General features: G+C 40.5%; 1 protein-coding gene across 1 annotated transcript; it reads left to right on the forward strand.

The window, feature by feature from the left end:
* Positions 1-202: 202 nt before the first annotated feature.
* Positions 203-24289, forward strand: PPP2R1B (protein phosphatase 2 scaffold subunit Abeta). The gene is made up of 15 exons (XM_029207430.1): positions 203-375; positions 1543-1633; positions 2038-2138; positions 5525-5757; positions 6047-6194; positions 10168-10323; positions 10984-11098; positions 11528-11598; positions 11958-12092; positions 12853-13026; positions 16428-16488; positions 20351-20505; positions 20873-21015; positions 21417-21508; positions 21914-24289. Exons 1-15 carry the CDS (start codon positions 262-264, stop codon positions 21928-21930), a joined length of 1806 nt encoding a protein of 601 aa, XP_029063263.1. The 5' UTR covers positions 203-261; the 3' UTR covers positions 21931-24289.
* Positions 24290-24521: the final 232 nt, after the last annotated feature.

Consider the following 24521-nt stretch of genomic DNA (forward strand, 5'->3'; position numbering starts at 1 on the left):
AAAGGACACGCGGGCTCCTTTCGCTTTCTCAGCCCACCTGTCTTTTGGAGTTCAGACGTGCACCTCCAGCAACGGGGTCCGGGATGGGGCCTCCACCGGCCCGCCAGGCACTTGGTTCCCCTACCTCAGCACCAGCCGAGCCTGGGTCTTAGCCCCGCCTCTCCGGGCGCGGGGCGGGGCCTGGGCGCGGGGCGGGGCCTGGGCGCGGGGCTGGGCCTGGGCGCGAAGCGGGCGGTGGCGACCAAGCGGAGGAGAAAGAACATGGCGGGCGTGGCGGGGCCCCGCATGGGCCAGGGGGCAGCGGGCGGAGATGGAGACGATTCGCTCTACCCGATCGCGGTATTAATCGACGAGCTGCGCAATGAGGATGTGCAGGTACTGGAGTCGGGCCGGGGAGCGGAGGCGGGCTCGGCCGGGCGCGTGGTAGGGAAGGGGGAAGGCCTGGCCCGGGGCAGGGGAGGCCCGGGGATTAAAAGCTGGGACTCGGAGCAGAAACTTGACAGGGAGGAGGGGAGAGATCCGTGAGGGATTCTGGTGGCTCGACCCGACGGGCCGGGAACCTCTCCAGCACCCCTTGTCCCGGCCCGCTGAGGCTTTGGCCCGGCGTCGTACCGGGTCCGGGGCGGTTGTGGGGGAACCGGCTTCCGTCCTGGGCCCTCCTTCCGGGCCGGGCGGTGGGAACGCCGCGTCCAGCCTTGGGCGGGTCGTCCCTGTAGCTGAGCGAGCGGGAGGAGGGCGGAGCGGAACCGCGAGGGCCTGGAGCGGGCTGCAAGGATGCCAAGGCGCCCAGTGAAGTGCAGGTGAATGACTGCCTTCCGCTGGGCTTGTGGGGTAGAAATTAGGTTGGATGGCTAACTAACCTAGAGGAGGCGGTGTATCACCTCTGATGGAACTTTTCTTTGAAAAGGCAGGGGTTGTACTCAACTGTTTCACCTGCTTCACCACTGCCAAAGTTCTCTCTTTTTAAAATTGTCTCACTTTTCTGAATATTGTATTTTCTTTCATTTCTTTAATGGGCCCGTCAACGTGTTTCTCCTAAGAAATCTTCCTTTAGCTAATGAAGACGTGTTCCACTGTTCTTGAGGTTCCTCATAGAATAAAATCTAAATTAAAGGTTTTCTTCATTCTTACCTGTATGTTATTATCTCACCTGTTTGCAACTGCTGTCTTTTTTTTATTAAATTTTTTTAAAATGATTCACATTTTTTAAAAACTTATTTAATTTATTTTTTGCTGTGTTGGATCTTCATTGCTGCCCATGGGCTTCATTGCGGGCTTCTCATGTTGCGGAGCACGGGCTCTAGGCATGGGGACTTCAGTAGTTGTGGCTCAAGGGCTCTAGAGTGCAGGCTCAGTAGTTGTGGCGCACGGGCTTAGTTGTTCCGCAGCATGTGGGATCTTCCCTGACCAGGGCTCGAACCCGTGTCCCCTACATTGGCAGGCAGATTCTTAACCACTGCGCCACCAGGGAAGCATGCAACTACTGTCTTTTGGTCTAAATCACAACTGTTTCTTGACTTCGTTCTTTCTACTTTTTTAAAGCTCCGTCTCAATAGTATTAAGAAATTATCAACAATTGCTCTAGCACTTGGAGTAGAAAGGACGCGAACTGAACTGCTGCCTTTCCTTACAGGTATGTGACTCTTGGAGGAAAGACATGGGCATTTCTGTTTTCCAGTGGCTTTCAAAACTTTGGCTATTTTTTTTCGAATTTGTTACCCACAGTATTACTAAGTACTAAACTGAGCCTGCTGTTTCCCATGAAGAAACAGGACAGCATATACTGTAATTTTGTGGCCAGACATATTCAGACCTTAACTATTTAGCTAATAGGAAAGTAATTGATATGGATTATGAATTTCTAACTCATTCTGTAAAACAGATCCACAAAGACTCTTGATTGAGAAGGAGGAAAAGGCTGTTAGGACTGTGACAGACCATCTAGTTACATATTGAGTCTATTCCTAGTTTTGTGTGAGTGTCCAGCTCTGGGCCAGATATCCTTGTTGATGAGTACTGGTTTGTTGTCATTTCCAGATACAATTTATGATGAAGATGAGGTACTGTTAGCTCTTGCTGAGCAGCTGGGAAATTTCACTGGCCTGGTGGGAGGTCCTGACTTTGCCCACTGTTTGTTGGTGAGTATATTCGGCCTACTCTCCTTCTACAACTTTTGCAGTATAAATGATACGTTGTTTGGTGATAGGCACACTGCAGCATTTTTTATACAGATCTTTTTATGGATAGTCACAGTGTTAGCTACTGAGAGGACAAATAACTAGGCCCTTTGGACTCAATTAACCCTTTCTTATTTTTTCTGACTGTGAATTAAAGAACTTCTCCCTCTTTTTTGCCTCTGTAGATTTGTTAATTTAGAGGTCGGGAGAAAAAGGATTTGATGGTTTTTGTTCATGGCTTTTTCCCCCTTACAGTGGAAATCTTAATGCTCATCTAGTAATGTTATGGCTTTGGGAATGTTTATTAGTTTTGTCTTTAATTGTAACTTTTGCTTCTGACTTACTTTGCGAATTTGATGAATTCAGTTTAATTTAGTTGACATTTATTGAGAACCTATTATATCAGGCACTGAAGTTACAATGTTAATGTTAGAGAAGAGCATTATGAATGGAATGAGGCCTCTGTCCTTATGTGTCAACAAATAATTACTGTGCGGTGTTAGATGGAAAATTTTGAAGCACATAAAAGGCATTCAAGTAATAGAGAAGGGCAAGTGATTAACCCAGGGTGATCAGGGAAGATCTGTTGGGAGAGAATGTCTGAACTAGGTTTTGAAGGATGACTAGGAATTTGCCAGTTAGGCAAGATAGGGCTGAATGCTTCCGGGCTTAAATATTGTCTGTATTATGTTGCTGACTCTTGTGACTTCTGTCTTTACCTCTTACCTTTCCATGGAACTCCAGTTATAGATATCTGTAGAAAGATAGATATAAATATCTATGTTTGTCTTTCTCTATATATCTGCCTGTGATTTTTCTACTTGGATGTCAAACAGGCATTTCAAATTTAATATCTAAAACAGCATCAATTTTCTCCCCCAAATATGCCTCCTAATTAGTTGCCCCGTTGCAGTAAATGGCATCACCGTCTACCCAGTTGCACAAACCAAAACCTAGAAGACATTCTTGAATTCGCTTTCCCTCATTTCCCACATCTAACCCATTAGTAACTCCTATAGATTCTATATATATTCCAAATCAGTTCACTCTCCTTCATCCCTGCTACCACCTAGCTCTTCATTCCTCTAATCTTTCTAGACGACATGATCTTTCCTCTAGATTACTGCAGTAACTTTCTAACTAGTTGCCTTCCACTCATGCCTCCCGCCCCACCACTACAGTTCACTCTTCACCCAGCGGGTGGATCACTCACTACCTGCCACGACTCTTAAAAAATCCCAAATTTCTACCTTAGCTTGTACATTAGTTTACAAAACTTGCCCCTATGAGCTTATCTCATATGTTCCCTCGTAATAACCTCATTCCATTCACGATGGTCTTCTTTCTGTTCTTTGAATAAACCAGGTTTATTGCCTTAAGACTTTTGCCCTAGGTATTCCCTATAATAAAATGTTTCTTTTTTGAGCTTCCTGGGGCTGTCTCTTTGTCATTCACATATCAACTTTAATGCATCTCAGAGACCTTCGCTGACCACTCAACCTGAAATTGCTTCCCCACTCACCCCTTATCACATTATCCTATTTTTTTTTTTTAGCCGCACCACTTGGCTTGTGGGATCTTAGTTCCCCGACCAGGGATTGAACCTGGGCCCCTGGCAGTGAAAGCGTGGAGTCCTAACCATTGGGCGGCCAGGGAATTCCCCTTATTCTAGTTCTTTACAGAACACTCAACACCATCTAGTTGGTTTCGTGACTAGTTGTTATCTTCCTCCATTAGAATGTAAACTATATTCAATATCCTGTGATAAACCATAATGGAAAAGACTGTATGTATATGTATAACTGAATCACTTTGCTGAAATTAACACAACATTGTACATCAACTATACATGAATAAAATAAATTAAAAAAAATAAAATCAAAAGACCCAAAAAAGAAAAAAAAAGAATGTGAACTCCACTAGAGCAAGGAAATTGTGGCCTTGTTTCTTCCGTATCCTTAGTGCTAGAATATAGCAATAATTATTTTAAAAGAAAGAGTTTAAGAGCCTTGGAAGCATGGAACCGGTTGGACTGCAGGAGTATACAGTGTTGGTGCTAGAGTTGGAAGAAGTGGTGGTCCGGGGGCATAGGAAAAGAGCACGGAGAGATAGGCAGAGTTCACATCAAGAGACAGGAGCTTGCCTTACCCTGTAGTAGTGATAGAGATTATCCAGTGATACTGCATGAGAGGAGGTCAGAGATGGCAGTGGACAGATCATGAAGGGCCTTTACAAGTCAGAAAGCAGTATCTTTTCAAAGGGCTTCTGAAATGCCTCTTAGAAAAGCTGAGTACTTTCTACCTCTGTGTATCAAATAATTTTTGAAATGTATTATTGGATAGACACACGTCTCTCCTTTGACTCACAATTGTGTTTCATTCTCCTGGTCAGTTCTACATGTGGGTTTTGTCTTTAACATTTGCACCTCATGGTATATGCTGCATTTGCCTGGACTGAGTGTAAACCCAGAAAGGCAGAGGTTCAGAGAACCCGCCCTCTGTCACTTTTTACTGGGCTGTGTTATATTCACTCACTGATCCTAGTCCAGACCAGCCCCTTTGGTCTCTTCTGTTTCTAAAGCTGCAGGCAAGGTTTGCTACCACCTCTGCACTCTTTACTTAATTGTTCTTTTGGAAACCCCCACTGTGTGTGGCTCATGGGAAGATTCTGGATGTATTCTGAAAAAACGATTTTGTTCTCAGCCTTTTATAGGTTGGTGTGGAGACAGTGGACACAGGTAGCGTCCACCTCCAGGAATGGTAGAATAATAACCCAAAGGCCGTGGACTCAGTGTCCTGATGAGATGTCCTCATGTAATTATGGTGCCCAGCATTGGTCATGTTTTTGCACTTACTCGAGGAAGTGTACATTATCCTGTCTGAATTTGGCTACAAAGCTTTTATTTATTTATCTTTTTGGCTGCACCGTGCGGCTTGTGGGATCTTAGTTCCCCAACTAGGGATCAAACCCACGCCCCCTGCAGTAGAAGCATGGAGTTTTAACCACTGGACCACCAGGAAAGTCCTGCTACATAGCTTTTAAATCTAGTGATTCAGCTCGCAATAATATTAATATTGTGTCAAGTCTCTTCCACTGTGTCATTTGTAGACACCATCTGGGAATTGCCATCTGGGACGTGAGATCTTGGCTGTCCTACAGAAGTCGTGTCTTCAGGTTGGACACACCATATGTTATCACCATGTGAACTGAAAGTAACCATTTGGTGTGATGTAGCTAACATTCTGGTTACATGTACCACCTCCCTTCAGTCACTTTAAAAGGTGATAATCTGTATCTAACCTGATTGAGTAAGTTTTCTCTCTGGTTTTCCGTTTTGGTCTATTTAGCCTCCTCTGGAAAGTCTGGCGACCGTGGAAGAGACTGTGGTTCGAGACAAGGCTGTGGAGTCCCTGAGGCAGATCTCCCAGGAGCACACTGCTGTGGCTCTGGAGGCTCACTTTGTCCCTCTGGTGAAACGCCTAGCGAGTGGGGATTGGTTTACTTCTCGCACATCTGCATGTGGTTTGTTCAGCGTTTGCTATCCCAGGGCTTCAAATGCTGTCAAAGCAGAAATCAGACAGTAAGATATGGTATTTTTTAGTTATTTGGGGTTATTGGGAGTTCACAGCTGACAAGTTACACAGTACCCTGTTACCAGTGAGTGACTGGTATCAGGGTAGTCGGATTAATGACACCACTTTTTATTGTCCAGTTGAATATACCCGTGGGTTTTCCCTTGTTACTTCTATGAGTAGAAGTCTGATCCCTGATGGTTGTAAGAGAAAACCTCTAAACTTTCTGTGTGCGTTGGGGGATGCTTAATCAATGGCATTTGACAGGAAATACCTTCATTATTTTATTTGCTGCAGGCACTTCCGTTCCTTGTGCTCAGATGACACACCAATGGTACGACGTGCTGCTGCTTCCAAATTGGGTGAATTTGCAAAAGTTTTGGAATTAGACAGTGTGAAAAGTGAAATTGTTCCATTGTTCACTAATCTAGCTTCCGATGAGCAGGTAGGTTAACTCTTGGTAATTAAAGTACACAGATATGCTCCTCTTAAAATTTTAAGAATTTCTTTGGGTGTTTTGGTTCTCGTGGTAGGATCCTTTTTGCAGAATTAATACTTAATTCTGGCCTGGATAAAGTTTAATATGACCCATCTCAGTGTCCTTATAATTCTTTCTTAGCCAGACCACAGTTTTCTTTTACATTAGCAGCTGTTAAAAGGAAGGGGGTGTCAAAGAGGAAATGGGAGCCATAATTAGAAAGGAAGACCAAAGCTGCATTAAAGGGTAACATACCTTTGGGCACTGCAGGCTGGATTGTCATGGGAGAGTAATGTTTCCTGGAATTTTTGGCTTTCAGATAAACAAGCATAGCATGTATTGGGAAAGCTGTTTGACCCTCTGCATCCTCTATGTGAGTGTATAGGATGACTTCACTTGATACCAGTTATAAATCCAAGGATCTGGATCTCATTGGTGTAGAAATAGCAATAATAATACACTAGCAAGCACCTAAATAAATCTTTCTCAGCCTGTTTTAAGTGGTTTACATATGGGAAGTAATTCAGTCCTCACGACAGCCCCATTAGGTAGATACCCCACTTTACATAATTGGAAACAGGCACAGGAAATTGAAGTGACTTGCTCAAGGTTGCATAGTTAGCAGTGTTGGACTGGGGATTTGAGTCTAGGCAGTTTAGCTCCAGAGTTCATGGCCTTCACTGCTAAGCTGCACTGCCTCTCTATATGGTGCTTTGGAGGATCAGCCCCCAGAGTTCCTGGACTCCAGAAGAAGAGCCCTTCAGGTTTTACCTAGTTGCTGCCCTAGAATCACTTTATGTGTACAGGATCACGAGCAGCAGATACATACCCATGAGTCTTATTTTCAGCTTCTAGATCTAAAGATGGTAAATCTTTTGAAATAATTTTTTAAATTTATTAAAATAATATATAGAAAACAGCACAAAGTGAATATGCATCTTAATGAATCATTACAAGTTAATGTCATCTTGTGACTTTCATCCATGAAAGGAGATAGAACTTCGACAGCCACTACCCTGGAAGCCCAGCATGGGCTCCCTCCCAAACACAACCCCGCTCCCCAGTTCCCACTCCTCACTCTCCACCCCCTTAAGACTAACACTTCATCTTGACTTTCGTGGTAACCACCTCCTTACTTCTCTTTGCATTTTTATTACTCATACAGTATAGTTTAAAACAGCAGTATCTAACAGAAATACAATGTAAGCCGCTGTTACTTTTAAGTTTTGTAGTAGCCACGTTTTAAAAAGTAGAAAACAGGTGAAGTTGATTTTAATAATATATTTTAACCCAATATATCCAAAATAACTATCCTTTAAACATGTGGCACTAGTTACATTTCAGGCACACAGAAGTAGGTAGTGAGTGGGTAGTGGTTGTCGCATTGGACAGTACAGGTTTAGAATCCTCATTTGAGATCTCGTTGATTACATTTCCAGTGGTATAATTTAACATTTTCTTTTGTCCTGCAAAATTGGTAGCTGAATCTAGAATGGAGATTTGTGAAAGGGCCAGATAGTAAATATTTTAGGCTTTGTGGACCAGACAGTCTCTGTTGTCACTACAAAGCTCTGCTGTTGTATGTAGCACTCTATAATATGTAAACTAATGGGCATGGTGCCGTTCCAGTAAAATTTTATTTACAGAAACTTGCTGCTTTTCAGATTTGGCCAGCACTTGCCCCAGCTCTGATCTAAAGGCTTAAGGAGAGATAGGTTTGATATTTTGGGGGCAATAAGATCACTTCGTAGGTGGAGGTTACTTTTCATCAAGAGATACGTCTAGTTGTGGTATTAGCAGCAATGGATGCTCAAAAAAATATTGTGCTTAGTTGTAAAATACATGTGTGTATATTCACTCTGACTACTGATAGAATTGCTGCTCCTGCCTTAGTCATTCATTGAGAAAGTATTTATCAAGCACCTTCTACATATCAGGCACTGTTCTAGTGCGGTTTACAGTGTTAAACAGGGTGTACAGGGACCATGCTGTCATGGAGTTTACAATTTAATGAAGGAAAACAGATAATAAACAAAACATTGGGGATAAATACTATGAAGAAAATAGAGTCGGGTGACACAGTGGTGGGGAGTGATTGTAGGGCATCCTCTAGACTGGTTAGTCAGAGAAGGACTGTGAAGAGGTGGCATAAACTGAGACATGAAAGAAAAATGCCAGCCATGCCCTTTCCTAGGGTGTCAGAGGTCCAGGAAAAGAGAATTCCAGGAAGAGAGGACACTTAGTGTAAAGGCCCTGAGGTTAGAACATAGTGGGCGAAAGGGACTCTGATCAGAGATGAGTTTGGAGAAGATAAGCAGGGGCCAGATTGTGGGGGACCTTTAAACCACAAGGGTGTAGAGTTTGGATTTTCTTTTCTAGGTGGAATGAGAATACACCGAGATTTTAAGCAGCGGTGTGATTTGATGTAATCTACATTTTTAAAAGATCATTCTGGCTTCCGGGTGGAAACTAAATTGTAAGGTGGGGTTGAGAGTAGAAACAGCAAGACAAGTTAGGAGACTTTTGTAATAATCCAGGCAGGAGACAGTGGTGAACTAGGGTGGTATAGTGAAGATGGAGAGAAACTGGAGATAGTTTTGGAGGTAGTCAGTAGAGCTATGATTGAATTGGATGAAGGGACGAGGAATCAAGATCTCTTTGATTTTTGGCTTGAGCAACTGGGTGGATGCTGGTGTCACTGCTGAGTGGAGAAGATTCTGGGAGGAGTAGCAGGTATAGGGAAGAAAATCAGGAGTTCTGGAAGAGAAGCAGTTGATTAATTGAACAAATATTGATGGGTATATACTTCCATAGATGATGGTAATCCCTTGATTCATCATAATTTTTGGAATCTGAAAATAGCTGTATAGCTACTACCAAGAACCTAGTTCTGCCTTTTTTAGCCTGTTCCTTTAGATAGAGTAGTGAGTATCTTGGGCGTAGGGTAAGTTATTGTTGATCTGTAAACGTGTAGTGTCTCGGAAAGTTGGAGTTGCTGTTATCCCTTGTGTGTTTGCACATGCCTAGATATACGCATACAGGAATGTTACATATATAAAATATTTACATATGTATATATACACACACATACTCTTAAAATTTTTGTCTTGTTTCTTCTGGGTGCTCAGATGTTTATGTATTTTCAGTTCCTACTAATATATTTATGATTCCCGAATCTATAGTCTCAATTCCCTATTTTTCATTGATTTGTCTAATTATATACTTCCACTTGTGCAAAGGTCATGTAGGTACTACGTTGATACTTGGTGGTTTACATTTGGGAAGCTGAGTTCATTAATCCCATACCTAATTTTTTCTGCTGGGTTTTTTATGCTTGGCTACCTCAAAGTTATTCTGTCCTTGATCATCAACATTTAAATTGAATGTTTTTTTAAATTACTTTTAAAATTTGTTTTTCTATGTATTTTTTTCCAAGTCATTATCTCACGCCTAAACTCCTATTACTGCCATCCTACAATGAGTATTTTGAAAACTGAGCTTCCTAAGTCATTCCCTTACTCTTATCCCCCATTCTCTTTCTCTGTTCTGATCTGTTGTAAACAACTTGTACAAGCATTGTTTTCATTTTTATCCCTCAACTTCTTATAGTGAGGATTTAGAGACATCATTAAAATGTTTTCTTTTTTCACTTAATCTTCACATTTTATTTTCATTTTCCTTAATAAAAATCCTGCACTCTAACTAACGTCATTACTTTGCTGTTCGCTCAGAGAACAGTCATTTCTGCCTTTATGGCTTTGACATGCCTGCCATTCCAGGCAAAGGGAGCAGCTATTTCAAGACTTAAGACATGAGCTGCATATAGTGTGGTTGGTTTTTTTAAATTAAATGATACCCACAGCACTACCACACACCACACACTGCCGCGTGGCTCTCAGTAAATATTATCTGACTAACGGAAAGGAATTTTGTTCATTAGGATTCAGTGCGCCTCCTAGCTGTGGAAGCTTGTGTCAATATTGCTCAGTTACTTTCTGAGGATGACCTTGAGGCTTTGGTGATGCCTACACTTGGACAAGCAGCAGAAGATAAATCTTGGCGAGTTCGCTATATGGTAGCTGACAAATTTTCAGAGGTAAAATTGTTGCACTGACATTTTTTGAGTACTAAAGAAAAAAACCAGAAACCCACAGATTTGCTGTTGTACCAAAAATTTCTGAATTGGAAGTGCTCATGGCAAAAACATATATAGATCTTCCTGGACTCAGGATGGGGTTATGTCCTGATAAACCCATTGCAAGTTGAAAGTGCATTTAATACCTGCTGGACATCATAACTTAGTCTCGCCTACTTTAAATGTGCTCAGAACACTTACGTTAGCCTACAGTTAGGCAGAATCATCTAACACAAAACCTATTTTATAATAAAGTGTTGAATATCTCATGTAATTTATTCAATGCTGTACTAAAAGTGAAAAACAGAATGGTTTTACATGTATCGGTTGTTTCCCCTCGTGATTGCATGGCTGACCGGGAGCTGGGGCTTCCTGTCTCTGCCCAGCATCATGGGAGGATTGTACTGCATATCGCTAGCCTGGGAAAAGATCAAGATTCAAAATCTGCAGTTTGGTTTCTACTGAACGTGTATTGCTTTCACACCATCCTAAAGTTGAAAAATCTTAAGTCAAACGATCATAAGTTGGGGACTGTCTATACTTGAAGATTGCGCTGTTTTGTGTGTTCATGTTACTTATTTTGTTTAGAGTACATTAAAACCTGTACAAATTCTTTTATAGCTCCAGAAAGCTGTGGGTCCCAAAATCACCCTAAATGACCTCATCCCCGCCTTTCAGAACCTACTCAAAGACTGTGAAGCTGAAGTCCGAGCAGCTGCTGCCCATAAAGTAAAAGGTTAAGACATCAGTTTATGTTGTAGTTTATGTCATTCACTTTGGTGCATTTTTTATGTCAGTGAATTTTGTATTTTTTTTGTTCTAGATTATGTTTTCAAGTAAATAGAGATGATTTTAATGTGTTGAAATGTTACATTGTCTCATAAAGCTACTCCCTTTATATTTAAAATCAAACAGCTGTGTTACCCTGTTTCTGTTTTTAGGAAAAAAAAAAAAAAAAGGCATTTCCAGGTTGGATTGGTGTGGTACACAGTGGCATATAGATTGACCAAAAAGTGCATTTAAAATAAGCCAGTTTTCCTCCTTGGAGCTTACTTGCTTAAACATATGATTTGATTTAACTTGAAACTGTTGATAAACCCGGTTAAATTTCTTCATTTGGTTCCTTGTAATTAAGCATTTTTTTTTTTCTATTTATCTCTTTTAGAACTTTGTGAGAACTTGCCCATGGAAGGTAGAGAGACCATAATTATGAATCAGATTCTGCCCTATATAAAGGTAAACCTAACTTTAATTTATTTTTTGTTTCACTTTGCCCTGTATGAAGGTAAACCTTACCTCAGTTTTTGTTTGTATCAATATTCCCTTAAAGCTCTTTGAGTTTAAACGTGGACCAGGGATGAATGGGACAGATATGTTAACATGTGACATTGTTATTTATTACTTATTAGTGCTTTGTAAGTGTAAAGTGCTCTTTGGTGCATAGGTTTATATTATTTGACAGATGGTCTGAGGAAACTTTATCAACTAATCAATACTGAAATAGTGCTGACTTTTAAAATTCCTTGTGAAATGGTATGGAAGTTTCTATTGTCTTGCAAAAAAAAGAAAGGCTTTTAATTTTGATTTTGTTTTAGGAATTAGTATCTGATACAAATCAACATGTCAAGTCGGCTCTAGCTTCTGTAATTATGGGATTGTCTACGATTTTGGGCAAAGGGAATACCATTGAACATCTTCTACCTCTTTTTTTAGCTCAGTTAAAGGATGAGGTAAGTCTGGCTATAAATTTTGTTATCCTTTGATAGTCAGTGATTTGGTTTGGTTTTTGTTTGGGGTTTCACTGAGATAGAACCCAACAAAGTAACTTATTTTAAACCATTGACAGTGTTTGGGCATGGGGTTATAAGTTCCCCAGAAAATGGGCCATTTGATACAGACTTAAAAATGTCTTTCCATCTTCTCTGCCTATTTCCTGCTTATATTCGCTGCTTTTTTTTTCTCTTTAAACTTAATGGATCTTTGATAAGTTTCTTTCATTTAAATATAAATATAATAATATCAAAATTATAACATTAGCTAATATTTATTAACACCATGTGCCAGGCATGATCATAAATGCTTTGCATGTATTATTATTACATGTAATTCTCACAACAGTCTTATGAGGGTGGGTCTTATTATTATTCCCATTTTACAGATGAAGAAGGTGAAGCACAGAGGTAAAATAACTTACCCAGGGTCTCAGCAGTGGTAGATCTGGGATCTGAATGCATGTAATTTGATTTCATAGCCTATGCCCTTTACCTTTCTATAGATTTTTCATTGAAAGTTCTGGTTAAGATCAGTTAAATTATGTGCTTTGAATTATTTGTGTACTCAGTGTTAAGTATTTCTTCCAAGACAATACTTTTTTCACCTGAGTCAGTACTTTCTTATTTTAAATTTTATTTACTCATTGTGTTGGTAGGAGAATATTGGGCGGAGAACTTGATCTTTACATGTGGTCTTTTGGGGCTTGTGTACTTGCAGTGTCCTGAAGTTCGTTTGAACATCATCTCCAATTTGGATTGTGTAAATGAAGTGATTGGAATCCGGCAGCTCTCTCAATCACTCCTTCCTGCCATAGTGGAGCTGGCTGAAGATGCCAAATGGAGGGTCCGGCTGGCCATCATTGAGTATATGCCACTGCTGGCAGGCCAGCTGGTGAGTATGGGTGCTCTGTGAACTGAAGGATAGCATCAGATAGTGGAGCAGATTTACCATGGCAAGTAGGAGGCCCAAGTAGCTCCTATGGTTATGTTCATTTAGACTCATGAAAGTATGGCCTCTCTTAGTTGCCTGTAGAGTGGTTTGCATTTTCATCAGTGCATTAACTTCTTTTTTTTTTTTAACTTTATGTATCCTTTTTTTTTAATTTAAATTAATTTATTTATTATTTTTGGCTGCATTGGGTCTTTGTTGCTGTGCGCGGGCTTTCTCTAGTTGCGGCGAGCGAGGGCTACTCTTCGTTGCGGTGCATGGGTTTCTTATGGCAGTGGCTTCTCTTGTTGTAGAGCACAGGCTCTAGGTGCGTGGGCTTCAGTAGTTGTGGCATGTGGGCTCAGTAGTTGTGGCTCGCGGGCTCTAGAGTGCAGGGTCAGTAGTTGTGGTGCATGAGCTTAGCTGCTCTGTGGCATGTGGGATCTTCCCCAACCAGGGCTGGAACCCATGTCCCCTGCATTGGCAGGTGGATTCCCAACCACTGTGCCACCAGGGAAGCCCTGCATTAACTTCTAATAAAAAGGTATTATAGAAACACATTTCACCTCCCCACTATCTGAAAGCAAAGCCATAGAAGAATATAATTAATTTCTTGGTTTATGTCACATAGATTTTGTGCTACTAAATGTCTCTGTGATTTAAGGAATATTTATCTCAGAAGAAAGGGAAGTATGGTTTTGAGATAAATCAGTTTTGACTTTTGCTCAGGGAGGCTTCCCTGTTTGCCTATATTCTGCGCAAAATGTCTCTGGTTACCACTTTTACTACATTCTGGTTAAAGGGAGTTGAGGACTCTCCATACAAGAAAGGAGTGTTGAAGTTTGTAATGCTAGTATTTTGGCCAAAGTCTACATTATCACATTACTGTTTGAGATTCATGGATAGTTGTACTGATCTCAAATTAATTAAAATTTCAGTGCTGGGTTTTATAGCCACATCCTTCCCTTTCTTTTTTAGTAGATAGCCTCGTCAATTCTAAATTTGATGTGCCCTCACCATGTTGGTTGCACTTACTATAGTATATTATAACTGTCTGTTAAAATCTAGTTGAGGAGATAGACAACTGATCTCTTTTAGGGCAGGGACTGTGTTCAGTGTTTTATTTCCAGTGCTTACCATAGTGCAGTGCCTGGCATTAATCAGGCACTTAACATTTGTTGATTGTTAAGAAAATGAATACCTGAAAAATTTTTGAGAAAGCTCGTAATATGTCAGTTTATAGCCAACATTAATACAGTTTGTTTCCCCTCTTTCAACCCCACTTCTGTTCCTTTCATATCATAGCATATGGGATTTATTTTTTCTTTTCTTGGATCACTGAATTTGTATTGTTATTTTGGTATACTTAGTTTATGAAATGTGTCTGTGCGTGTGTGTGACGTCATATGTTTTATCAAATTTGAAGTGTCCCATTCTTCAAAATGGATGCCAAAGATTATCAGTGTACAGGTTTCCCCCACTGTTTGAAAGTAGAGCATTCCTAAGAAAGCTTTTGTAAGCTGAAATGGCACAAAGCGAAGAAGCAATTACCATAGCACATCTTGCTAACAGATACAGGAAGTAAATCAAGATAAAGCACAGATGCTCACAGGCACAGTTCAAAGCAGTGGCGGCCTGATGCTGAGATGCTGAGTGTAGTTCTAGGGGAAGGAGCTTGGCGGGGCCACTCTTGCTGCTGTGGTGCACGCTGCCTGTCGAAGGGCTCGTTGACTCGCTGCAAGACAAATGCTGAATGCTGTTTTCACCTTTTTTTGTTAAAAAAATCCTCTTCAGATTTCTTTTGGTTAGTGAAGACACGTATTGTTTTACAGCTCTTTTGTAAAAGTGAAGTGATATAAAGTGGACTTTCAAAAAGTGGAGGATACCTATATAGCTGATGGGGTCAGGCAAAGTCATCCTGTCAGTTTTTTTCCCTCTTCCATTCCCGAGTACTGAGAGTCATCTTCTGTTCTTTACTGGTGACTGTCATGAATCACCTCTCTGGAGTCGAAAGCAGCAGTGCTTAACTGGTTTGCTAAAGATTGAAATAACTGTCCAGAAGGGAGGGTGAATTTTAGTACCATTTCTTGAACCTCTGTCCCTCCCAGACCTGGGAAGCCTGCAAAGGTTGGTAGCTCTCCGGAGGAGTATGGAAACAGGCACCTGGTGACTTTGGCTGCCTCATGCTTGTCTAGCAGAGGTGACATGCATCAGTCAGAAGTGGTTTGTTATACAACTTCAACTTCTTGTTATTATTATATATTTTATCCTTAAAAAAAATCCGTAAAGACTTTTATTTCAGGTAGTCAATTTATAAAATTCTTTCAAGACTTTATGTATGGCCTGGCTTATGGACTATGGTGAGTGAAAGTAAGGCTAAACCACAAGAATCAGGAAATAAAAGTTAATTAAGACTCAAGAAAAATCCATGATCTGAAACGAAAAATAAGTCTTTGAGAGCGGACATGGTAATAATCTAAGGGTGTGCTAAAATAAAGCCTGTTCATAATCTCGTATTATGAAGCCATTTTATCATATATTCAAAGCACTTTAATTACATTTCTTTATTGAAAATACATAATCACTGGTCAGAAACTTCTTAGGATCCAAAGAAGCTAAAGACTGTGAACACGTAGACCTCAAGAGGAGGGTGCTGGGAAAGCACAGTTCACAGCGATCGCCCACATGATGTGACGTCCCACGGTGCTGGGTCCGTGCACATCAGCTCGAGGAGCTTGTCTGCAGCCTGTGCTGGTGCGGCCACCGTTGTGGGGGAGAGCAGTGGTGGAGAGAAGTAGGGTGGTCCCACTGTGACTGTGCCGGGACCACTTCGCTGTGCTCTTGTGCCTGCTTCATCCTCCCTCTGCTTTCTCCCATGGGCCCCAGAGTGCTCTCTAGCTGGAGATAAGTCTGGCTCTTGATGTCAGGTTCTTTATCCTTAAGGATTTATTATGATATTAACCAAAAGGGGGAAAATTTGAGAATTATTAATATTACTGACTGGTATTTTCCTGGTAATTCATCTTTACAAATATTCTAGAGACTGTTTGGCAGCCTGTGCATGCTGCACCCTTCCTATTCGCCTGCAGTGCTGCACCTGGCTCCAGGCCACTCTGTTCCCTCCCGCTCAGCAGTGCCTGGGCCGACTCTTCTGCTTTTCTTTATGACTTCTATCCAATAAAAATAGGTTTACAGTTTGTAAATCAAATCTCATGGTATTCTTTTTCTGGCTGGTCCATGAATTCAGCTTATTTGGAAATAAGTCGTTTTTTTTAGCTTTCAGGTCACACGGGTGTAATATAAATAGTACATCTTGATTTCTAAACTTTGGAGACGTTTGTTAATGGAATCTTCTGTATCCATAGGGTGTGGAATTCTTTGATGAGAAGCTGAATTCTTTATGTATGGCCTGGCTTGTGGACCATGGTAAGTAAATAAGTTAATGGAAGGCCCATGTTTTTGCATATATCCCATTTTGTTCGTATATTTTCTTTTTAGAAAGGAATCCTAATCTGACCATATTTTGTTTTACCAGTCCAGGGATGAAGACAGGCTTTCATTAAAATCCAGTCAGCTTTTTCTGAGCACAAGTTTGACATTTCAATGTTCTACCAGTTTTTTTCTATCTTAAATTTTATTTTCTTCATTGAAAAATCTGTTTGCCCTATTTTTCATTCTATTACATTATTTTCAGGCTGTCTCTTTTATACAGATATTCATTCCTTTCTTATCTCAAGGTCTTCTACTCGGCCATGCCATCTTTGTGTCTTCAGCCACTGTAGACTGGGTTGGACAGGGATTGGAATCAGAAGAAAGGCCTAGGGGGAAGAAATGGCTACTTGTCTTCTTTGAGGTGACATAGAGAAGGAGGTATACAGTGGTGCAATAAAGGTGTCTAGGAGTGGAAGACGTCAGCTGTGACCTAGGATAGAGAGGTCCCAGATTTCTGGTTGCGTGAAAGGCATGCTTACTTCCCGTACCCTGGCTGCTGCTGCCATGATACTGAGAGAGGGAGAGCTGAGAACTCAGGGCAGGGTCAGATAGGACAGCATTTAGAAAATAGATTTTTTTAGTATTTTACCTTTTCTTTGCATTTATAGCATAATTCAACAGTCACAGAATCTTTTTCCTCTAGTGCCACATACTGTGTTACAAATAAAAGCTGGAACTGCTGCTTATCAAAATATACAAGGCAATTCATGTTTTATATAAAGCCACTTCATGTTAACTTGTTAGCAGTTGACTTTCTGACAAGGTCTTAGGTCTGGGTATCTCCTCTTGTCTGCTGGGCAGAAGTGGGTAGGAGGGGTTCCCTCTGTACCAGTGAGGTCCAGTGCCAGCCCCATGTCCAGACCTGGCAGCTTCGGTGTAGTCTGAGATCTGTTCAGATGAGGGCCCTGAGGACTTACAGTGTCCTGTGAGCTTTGGTTCAATATTTTGGTGGATAAGATGGGTATCCTGCTTCAGTTCCACAGCTTCTTATATATACTTTATGTACTGAACATATCTCTGTGGGTGCTTATGGGTGACTCTTTGGGAGGAGTGGGGATGTTGTGTCTGCTTGTACATGTAGGTGGTTTTGCTGAGGGCATAGTTGGATCATATGGGAGATCATATGGTTAAGGAAGTGAAGAGGAGGGGTGTGAAAAAAATGCAAATCTCATAAAGGCGTGTATATGTAGATAATTTCATTGTTTTCAAACTAGATTGTGAAGATTTTATTTCTCTTTTTCTTGTCCTCCAAAGTTACCTTTTTATGGCTTAATTTTTATTCTTCTTAAATGAAACTGAGGTTTGGCAAATCATAGGAAAGGCAGTCTTCTCTTTTTAGAAATAAAGTGTTTATATTATTTCTGATAAATATTTAATGTTAGTGAGTCCCAGAAGATCAGTCCATACTTTCTTGGAAAGTTAGTGTTATAGATTTATTTTGAGGAACTTTTAAAATCCTCCTGTTCCATGAAGAATTGAATTCCTGACACCTTTTCCATGTAGGATTGTTCTGTCGATGCAGGTTAATTAATACTTCCTTTTTCTCTGATTTTTTTTTTCCAATTTGGGAGCAACAGAGACCCTGGTATCTTTTTCTGCAGTAGCATACTTAAGTGGGCATTGCAAATTTGAACCAATGAAATTCTTTGAACCAATGAAATGTCAGCTCTGAAATTGTTCTATACTTAATCACATGGGGTTTTGTTTTCACATTTTAGATAACTGCCGTGTAGTGATCAATGATCAATTAAATTTTTGGAAACTTTTTTCTGCTTATTAAACTACTAAAAGGATATTGTGAAAAATCCAGAGAACTATAAGGAAGAAAGCATCACTTACTTCTCTTCCCACGGTTGAGTGGATAGTATGGACGAGAGGGAGGAATTTAGAAGGGGAATTTATTTTTTATAGGAGGGAGGGAAAAGTACCAAAGTTAGTGAGCATATAGAGTGTGTTAGAAATTCAGAGGAACATTGCAAGTCAGCCAGACCTTGAGGGGAGAGGGAAGAAGAGGGAGGGAGAGAGACAAAACAAGCAGAGAGGAGAGGCAGAACCGTGGAATGGTTTGCATTCTTTTCACAGCAAAATTGAGAGAAGCCAAGAACATAGTAGGCATCTGGCCAAGTAGAGTTGAGTGCAGTTAAGGTCTGGGTCAAGGACGAGCGCTCTGTCTCTGGTTACTCTGGCAGTGAGATCCCTTCCCTGTGGTAATGGCATTAGGATGAGAAAAATCTCAGGCAAATAAAAAAAACAATGAGAGGAGAAGACACAGATGGGAAGAAGTTGGTTGGGGGGTGGGGGTGGGGGGGACGGTGTGCCCAAGACAAAGAATGTGAGTATGAAGGGAGGGAATTTGTGTTAGGGGTAAAACAGTTCACTTGAGCTGCTCCTTAGCGAGTGCTTCTAGATATTCCTGGCAGGTTGCTGCTCCCACAGGCTTTGGTCAGGTTGCATGTTGGTAATAAATTATATAGTTCCTTGGCTAAGCTGTCTTGCCTGTTCTCATCAGTGGCGTTACCTAAAAGGATCTATGGGCTGGGAAGAGCTGGGTATTTCCTGTCCGAAAGCCTTGTAGAAATTGTCCAGGATCAGAGCTGTGGCTTGGATAGCTGTTAAGCCACAGCTGTCACCCAGGAGGGTTGGGCCCATCTGGAGAGAGAAGTAGAATAAGGAGTCAGTACCCACCACTCTAGATTTGTTATCCAAGCCCAAATTTTGAGTCGTATCGGACACGTAAAGTGAAGCATCGCCACACCGGTCTTTGGTGAGCGCTGTATGTAGCAACTAGTTGTTGAGAAGATCGTAGCTCAGGCCTTTCTTATCTAGATTTATGACATCTTTGCTAAATGACCTCGTAGGGAATTATGAGGTTAAAGCAGGCACATACATTCATAGAAGACATTTGACATGTTGTCTCAACAAACATTTTTAAGGGAAAATAAAGCAAGTCAGTCTTAAGTTTTTATTTGCTGTTGTATAGATGACAACAGAGGCCTCTAAATAGCCCCCTCTCTGTCATTCTCTCAGCTGTTCTTGCTGCTGCTGGAATAATCTTGCTAAAATACCACATTGGTCATAGGGTCACAACTTTGCTTTAAAAACCCATCATTGGTTTTCTTACAAAGTCTAAATTTAGCTTTCATGATGCTCTGTGTTCTGGCTCCACCCTAACTTCAACCTTACAGTCTCCCAGATTTCAGTTTTTTCCTTTGTGCCCTGGGTAAATTTTTTTGGCCTTTCCAGGAATTCCTCCCCTCTTCTCTCCGTTTACACAAATCCTCCCTAATCTTTAAGGCTCAGTGCAAGGCCTCTCTTTCCCGAAGCCTTCCCAGATCTCCCTGTTCTCTGTCCTCTAAACTCCTACAGCCCTCAGGGTCTTTAGTATACAATTTCATGCTTCATTATAATCAGTCTTAGATCACATGACTTCTTGGAATGCATTAGCTTTCATTTTTCTGCTAAAGTGTGTGATCTTTGAGGGCAGTATCTTATGCATTCTTTCTGTAACACATAGCACATAGTTGGCACTCATATTTGCTAATTAATTAATGATGTGTATAATGAGCTCCTTACCTCCCTTTTCCTTGGACATTCTATACATTTTGAAACTGTAATAAGACCAAATCAGCATACTAGGAGTCATGGCTGAGCATGCTTGCCACTGCAGTCTGACTAAATTGGAGTGTTTACAGAGTTTTATTTTTGGTCCACCTTTGATGATGATGTAAGTAGAAGTAAACTAGGTTGTGCTCACGCTGTGAGCAGCACCACAACGTGACCTTCACCCCTTCTGCAGTGTACGCCATCCGTGAAGCTGCCACCAACGGCCTCGTGAAACTAGTGCAGAAGTTTGGTAAAGAGTGGGCCCAAAATACCATCGTTCCCAAAGTGTTAGTAATGGCAAATGATCCTAATTACCTGCACAGAATGACCACTCTATTCTGCATTAATGTAAGTATTACATAGCTGTTATTGCTAAGCTCAGATGTTAAACCAGTTGTTCAGTACTGTATTATGAATTCTGAATATGTTGCCTTCTATTTGGACTATATTTCTTATACTGATTAATTTGGACAGTTAGGAGGTGGGAGAAAAATGTCAATTTTTCAATTTGTGTTAAAATCTGTAGTCAAGTCAGTTGTGAATTCTGGTCTAATTCTGGGATTCTTTGCTACCTTGTATCCTTCATTCACATGCTCACACTAGAAACATTTTCCTGTTGGCCAGTTACTTTCTTATTAAATATTGTCTCTTTAGATTTGGGGATACTTAGAAAAATAAAAGTGTTTTTAATGTGCTGTCTTACTTCTTTTTCTAGGCGCTGTCTGAAGCCTGTGGTCAGGAAATAACCACCAAGCAGATGCTGCCTGTTGTATTGAAAATGGCAGGAGACCAAGTAGCAAATGTCCGATTCAATGTGGCCAAATCGTTGCAGAAAATTGGACCAATTCTAGATACCGAGTAAGATTTTAGTATTATTCTTTTTTTTAAATACTTTTAAAATTTCACCCCATATAGGCAGAAATAGCTAAAATTAAATTCGGTGATTTTCACTTCACCTAAAATGTGGGATTGGTTAAAGAAAATAATAGAGTAATTTAACAACCAGTTTTGAGTGTGTGTACTCTGACTTTAATATTTAAGCTGTGTACATATGTGGATAATTGTTCGAAGCTAATTCTACAGAGAACCTGAGAAATTATTTAATACTTGTGAAGTTTACATTATAGGTGTTTTAAGATTTTTTTTAAATTTTAAACTTTAAAAATTACCATAGAGCAAATATATATATACACACACACCATAAAGCATTTCTCTGGCTCAGAAGACTGCCTCTCACAGATGATACCATTGCATTTTAGTGCTTTGCAGGAGGAAGTTAAGCCGGTGCTACAGAAGCTAGGCCAAGATGAAGACGTGGATGTCAAGTACTTTGCACAGGAAGCTATAAGTGGTATGTCTGTTTTCTGCCTTCCAGCTTTTGCTTCGGCTAATGGGGTATGAGTGGTGTTAAGTGGGCCAGGCGATGAGCATCTGGACCTGGGAGGTGGTAAGCTCCCGGAATGCTCGTCTTCTCTTTGGGTAGAAGCTTCTTGGCCCACCACTGAGCTGGCCATTTTCCCAATTCCTAGGGCTGGGTAGGGATATGATTCTTACTGGTAAGAACAGTTTTTTGTTTGGATTTTAATTAGTTTTTAAAGTTTAACTTTTGATTAGCCTGACAGTAAAGAAACTGACCACAGTGAGAAGCTCATACATAGTTTTATGCTTTTGGGTCATTTTTGTTGTGCTTAATGTTCGCAGAGATAGTTCATGAACTTTCTGTACCACTAACTTGCTTTCGTTTGGAATTTTCTAGTGCTTGCATTGGCATAACGAAGAACAGGAGGGGAAAGACTTTACTAAATTCTTATCACAGATTTCTAGTCCATGTGTTCTTGAACTGGGTGGAGAGAAAAAATGGAAAACCTTCAAGACCTCATCTGAACAAATGGCAACAACTAAGAAGAAATCAAATTTCAATGACTCGATTCTTTCTAAAGATTGTTTTTTACTTGTCTTCCTTGTTGGGATAATTATATTTTAACTGTTCTTATTGTTTGTTACCAATTCCTGACACTTGCACGGTCATTTCTTGGTTGTCTCCTAATGATTTATTTAGCACCATCTGATCTCCTGCATCCTCATTGTTTAATCAGGCCCCGGCCACTTAATATTTCACCAAGCCTGGACAGGTTTGGACCCAGATGTGGAACAGAGTGATCCTTTTGATGTTTATATGTATCTGTGTGTCTCCATCATTCCAAAGTGAAATATACATGGTTTAGAATAACTTATTTGATAAGCACTCCGCTTGGGAGACACATTGAGGTTTAACTGTAGTGAGAGCCATGTTTTCCTGGGTAGTGACGGTCTGCCTCAGTGTCTCACCTGAAAGGGGAATGTGGAAGCTCAGGGTTCATGTATTGGTTGTTTTGGTTCTTCTTTGCTCGATTTTGACTGTAATCATGTCATTCAGAAACCTGAAGTGCAGATGCATCTTGCTGCTAATGTGTCATGTTGAAACCTAACTCATTTTCCACAGCTCCCCACTGTGACTGCGTTCAAAAATACTCTTTCCCGCTGAGAAACTTAAAATCTAGTGCCTCCTAATAAGCAGTGGTTCTACTGTTTGACTGTAAGATTGCAGTTGTATTTCTAATGAGTAAAGGAACCACTGGTATAATCCACTGTGAGGATTTCCTGCTCTTTACGTGGTTCTCCTTCCGGCTGTGTGAACATTTGGTCCTTGCTACATTGTACAGTAGTAGCTTTCGAAACTGAAGTTTCATTACTAATTTTTTGGTATAGGTGATGCTGGAATCTTATCATTTGAAATGTTTGTTTTTCTACTTTTACAGTAAAACCTCATTAGTTCCTCCTGGAATTGAAGATAATGAGTTAAGCTGAAGGGTTTGCTGAAGCAAATTAATAGTATGTGAGGAAGCCTGTTGGGTCTGAACTACTCAAACAATTTTAACGCTCCTTAAAAAGCACCCTTTTACCACTTGATATTGCTAGTTACTAATCACTCTTTTCAATTATATTAAAAGACCTTCCGTGAGGATCTTTGTGAGGGCACACCTTTATTTAGACGCATTCAATTTACTCTTTATCTCTGATATATATACATATGTATTTAATGGATAATTTAAATATTTTTTCTTTAAAATTTATGAACATTTTTCACCTGATCAAACTCAACTTGTCTCTAATGCATTTTTAATTAATGAGGTTTTATTGTAGCTTATTTTTCTCTCAGTGCATCTCGCCATGTAGTTTGCTTGTTTCCGTTTTGGTTTTCCGACTGTTTTCTTTCATTCACAGTCTCTTAAACCCAGCGAGCCCTGTTCTGTTTTGTGAAGGTCCAAAGACTCCTAGAAAACTTTGTACATTAAACCATTTCATAAAACCAAGTTTGACCAAATACTTTCAAGTTTGTCTTACCTTGGAAAAACAGAACTTTTAAAATCAGAATTACCTGCCTGCATTTAAAACTGCCAAGCTAGTTTATAGTATGTTTCTATTTTATTACTTTTGGGCTAAGGATTAAATACTTTCCTAGGCAATAATCTCTTCTACATTCTCATTTTAACATCTTAAACTATTATGCTGTAAACAATTTTAGTTTCATGGTTCTTTTTGTTTTTTTTATTATCTGCAGGTTTTGTTTGTCTTCATTGAATTTCATATTTGAGAGACTGTTGTCTTGATTGAAACAAATTTGCACAACCATTGCTTTCCTCTGGTTGGAAATGCCATTGGTTTTGGGATAGACTTTTAAATGGCCTAGTGGACCCCCCGGGGAGCTCTGTGCATTGACCTCTACCCTAAAACTGTGGTAAAGTGTGGACAGCAAGCCCTTGCTTTCTCAGGCAGGCTGGGTCAGGGAGCTCAGCAGGGCCCTATCTTTTTGGGTGACCCCAAAGGGACTTCATTGTTTCTTTCTGACTTAAACAATAGGGAATCCCTTTTGTTACTCCTCAGAAGAAGAATTGTTCTTTGGCTCATAGCTTTGTCATTTTCTCCATGGATTAGTTTTCTTGTCCTGATTTCACTGGAATGTAAGCTCCAGGAGCTCTGCAAGGGCTGGGATTTTTGTCTATTTTGTCTTCTGCTGTATCTGTAGCACCAGCACCTAGATCAGTGTCTGGTGTACATAGTAGGTGCTCAATAAAAATATGTTCAGTTAATTTCTAAAACGTGCTCTGGTGTGTTTTGTGTGTTGAACAAGTCATCCAAACTGCTTCTCATTACCCTGTCGACACAATGAAGGAATTTCACTGCTTTTAAGAAACGAGCTTTTTGTGGCCCTTCTCCAGTCCCCGTTCCACTTGGATTGTACAATGCCTGGACTAAGCACTGCCATACTTATCCATCCTAGGCAGTTTACAGCAGTTGTTTGATTGACTAGGAAAGTGAAGCAG

Source organism: Monodon monoceros, unplaced genomic scaffold (assembly GCF_005190385.1).
Source record: "Monodon monoceros isolate NGI ecotype Baffin Bay Population unplaced genomic scaffold, NGI_Narwhal_1 Super_Scaffold_7, whole genome shotgun sequence".
Taxonomy (NCBI): domain Eukaryota; kingdom Metazoa; phylum Chordata; class Mammalia; order Artiodactyla; family Monodontidae; genus Monodon; species Monodon monoceros.

Excerpts from the sequence above, each read along its gene's own strand:
- PPP2R1B (XM_029207430.1), top strand. The coding sequence starts at position 262 with ATGGCGGGCGTGGCGGGGCCCCGCATGGGCCAGGGGGCAGCGGGCGGA. Across the intron at positions 1,634-2,037 it reads ACTGCTGCCTTTCCTTACAG|ATACAATTTATGATGAAGAT; the intron begins GTATGTGACTCT and ends TGTCATTTCCAG. Across the intron at positions 6,195-10,167 it reads ATCTAGCTTCCGATGAGCAG|GATTCAGTGCGCCTCCTAGC; the intron begins GTAGGTTAACTC and ends TTTGTTCATTAG.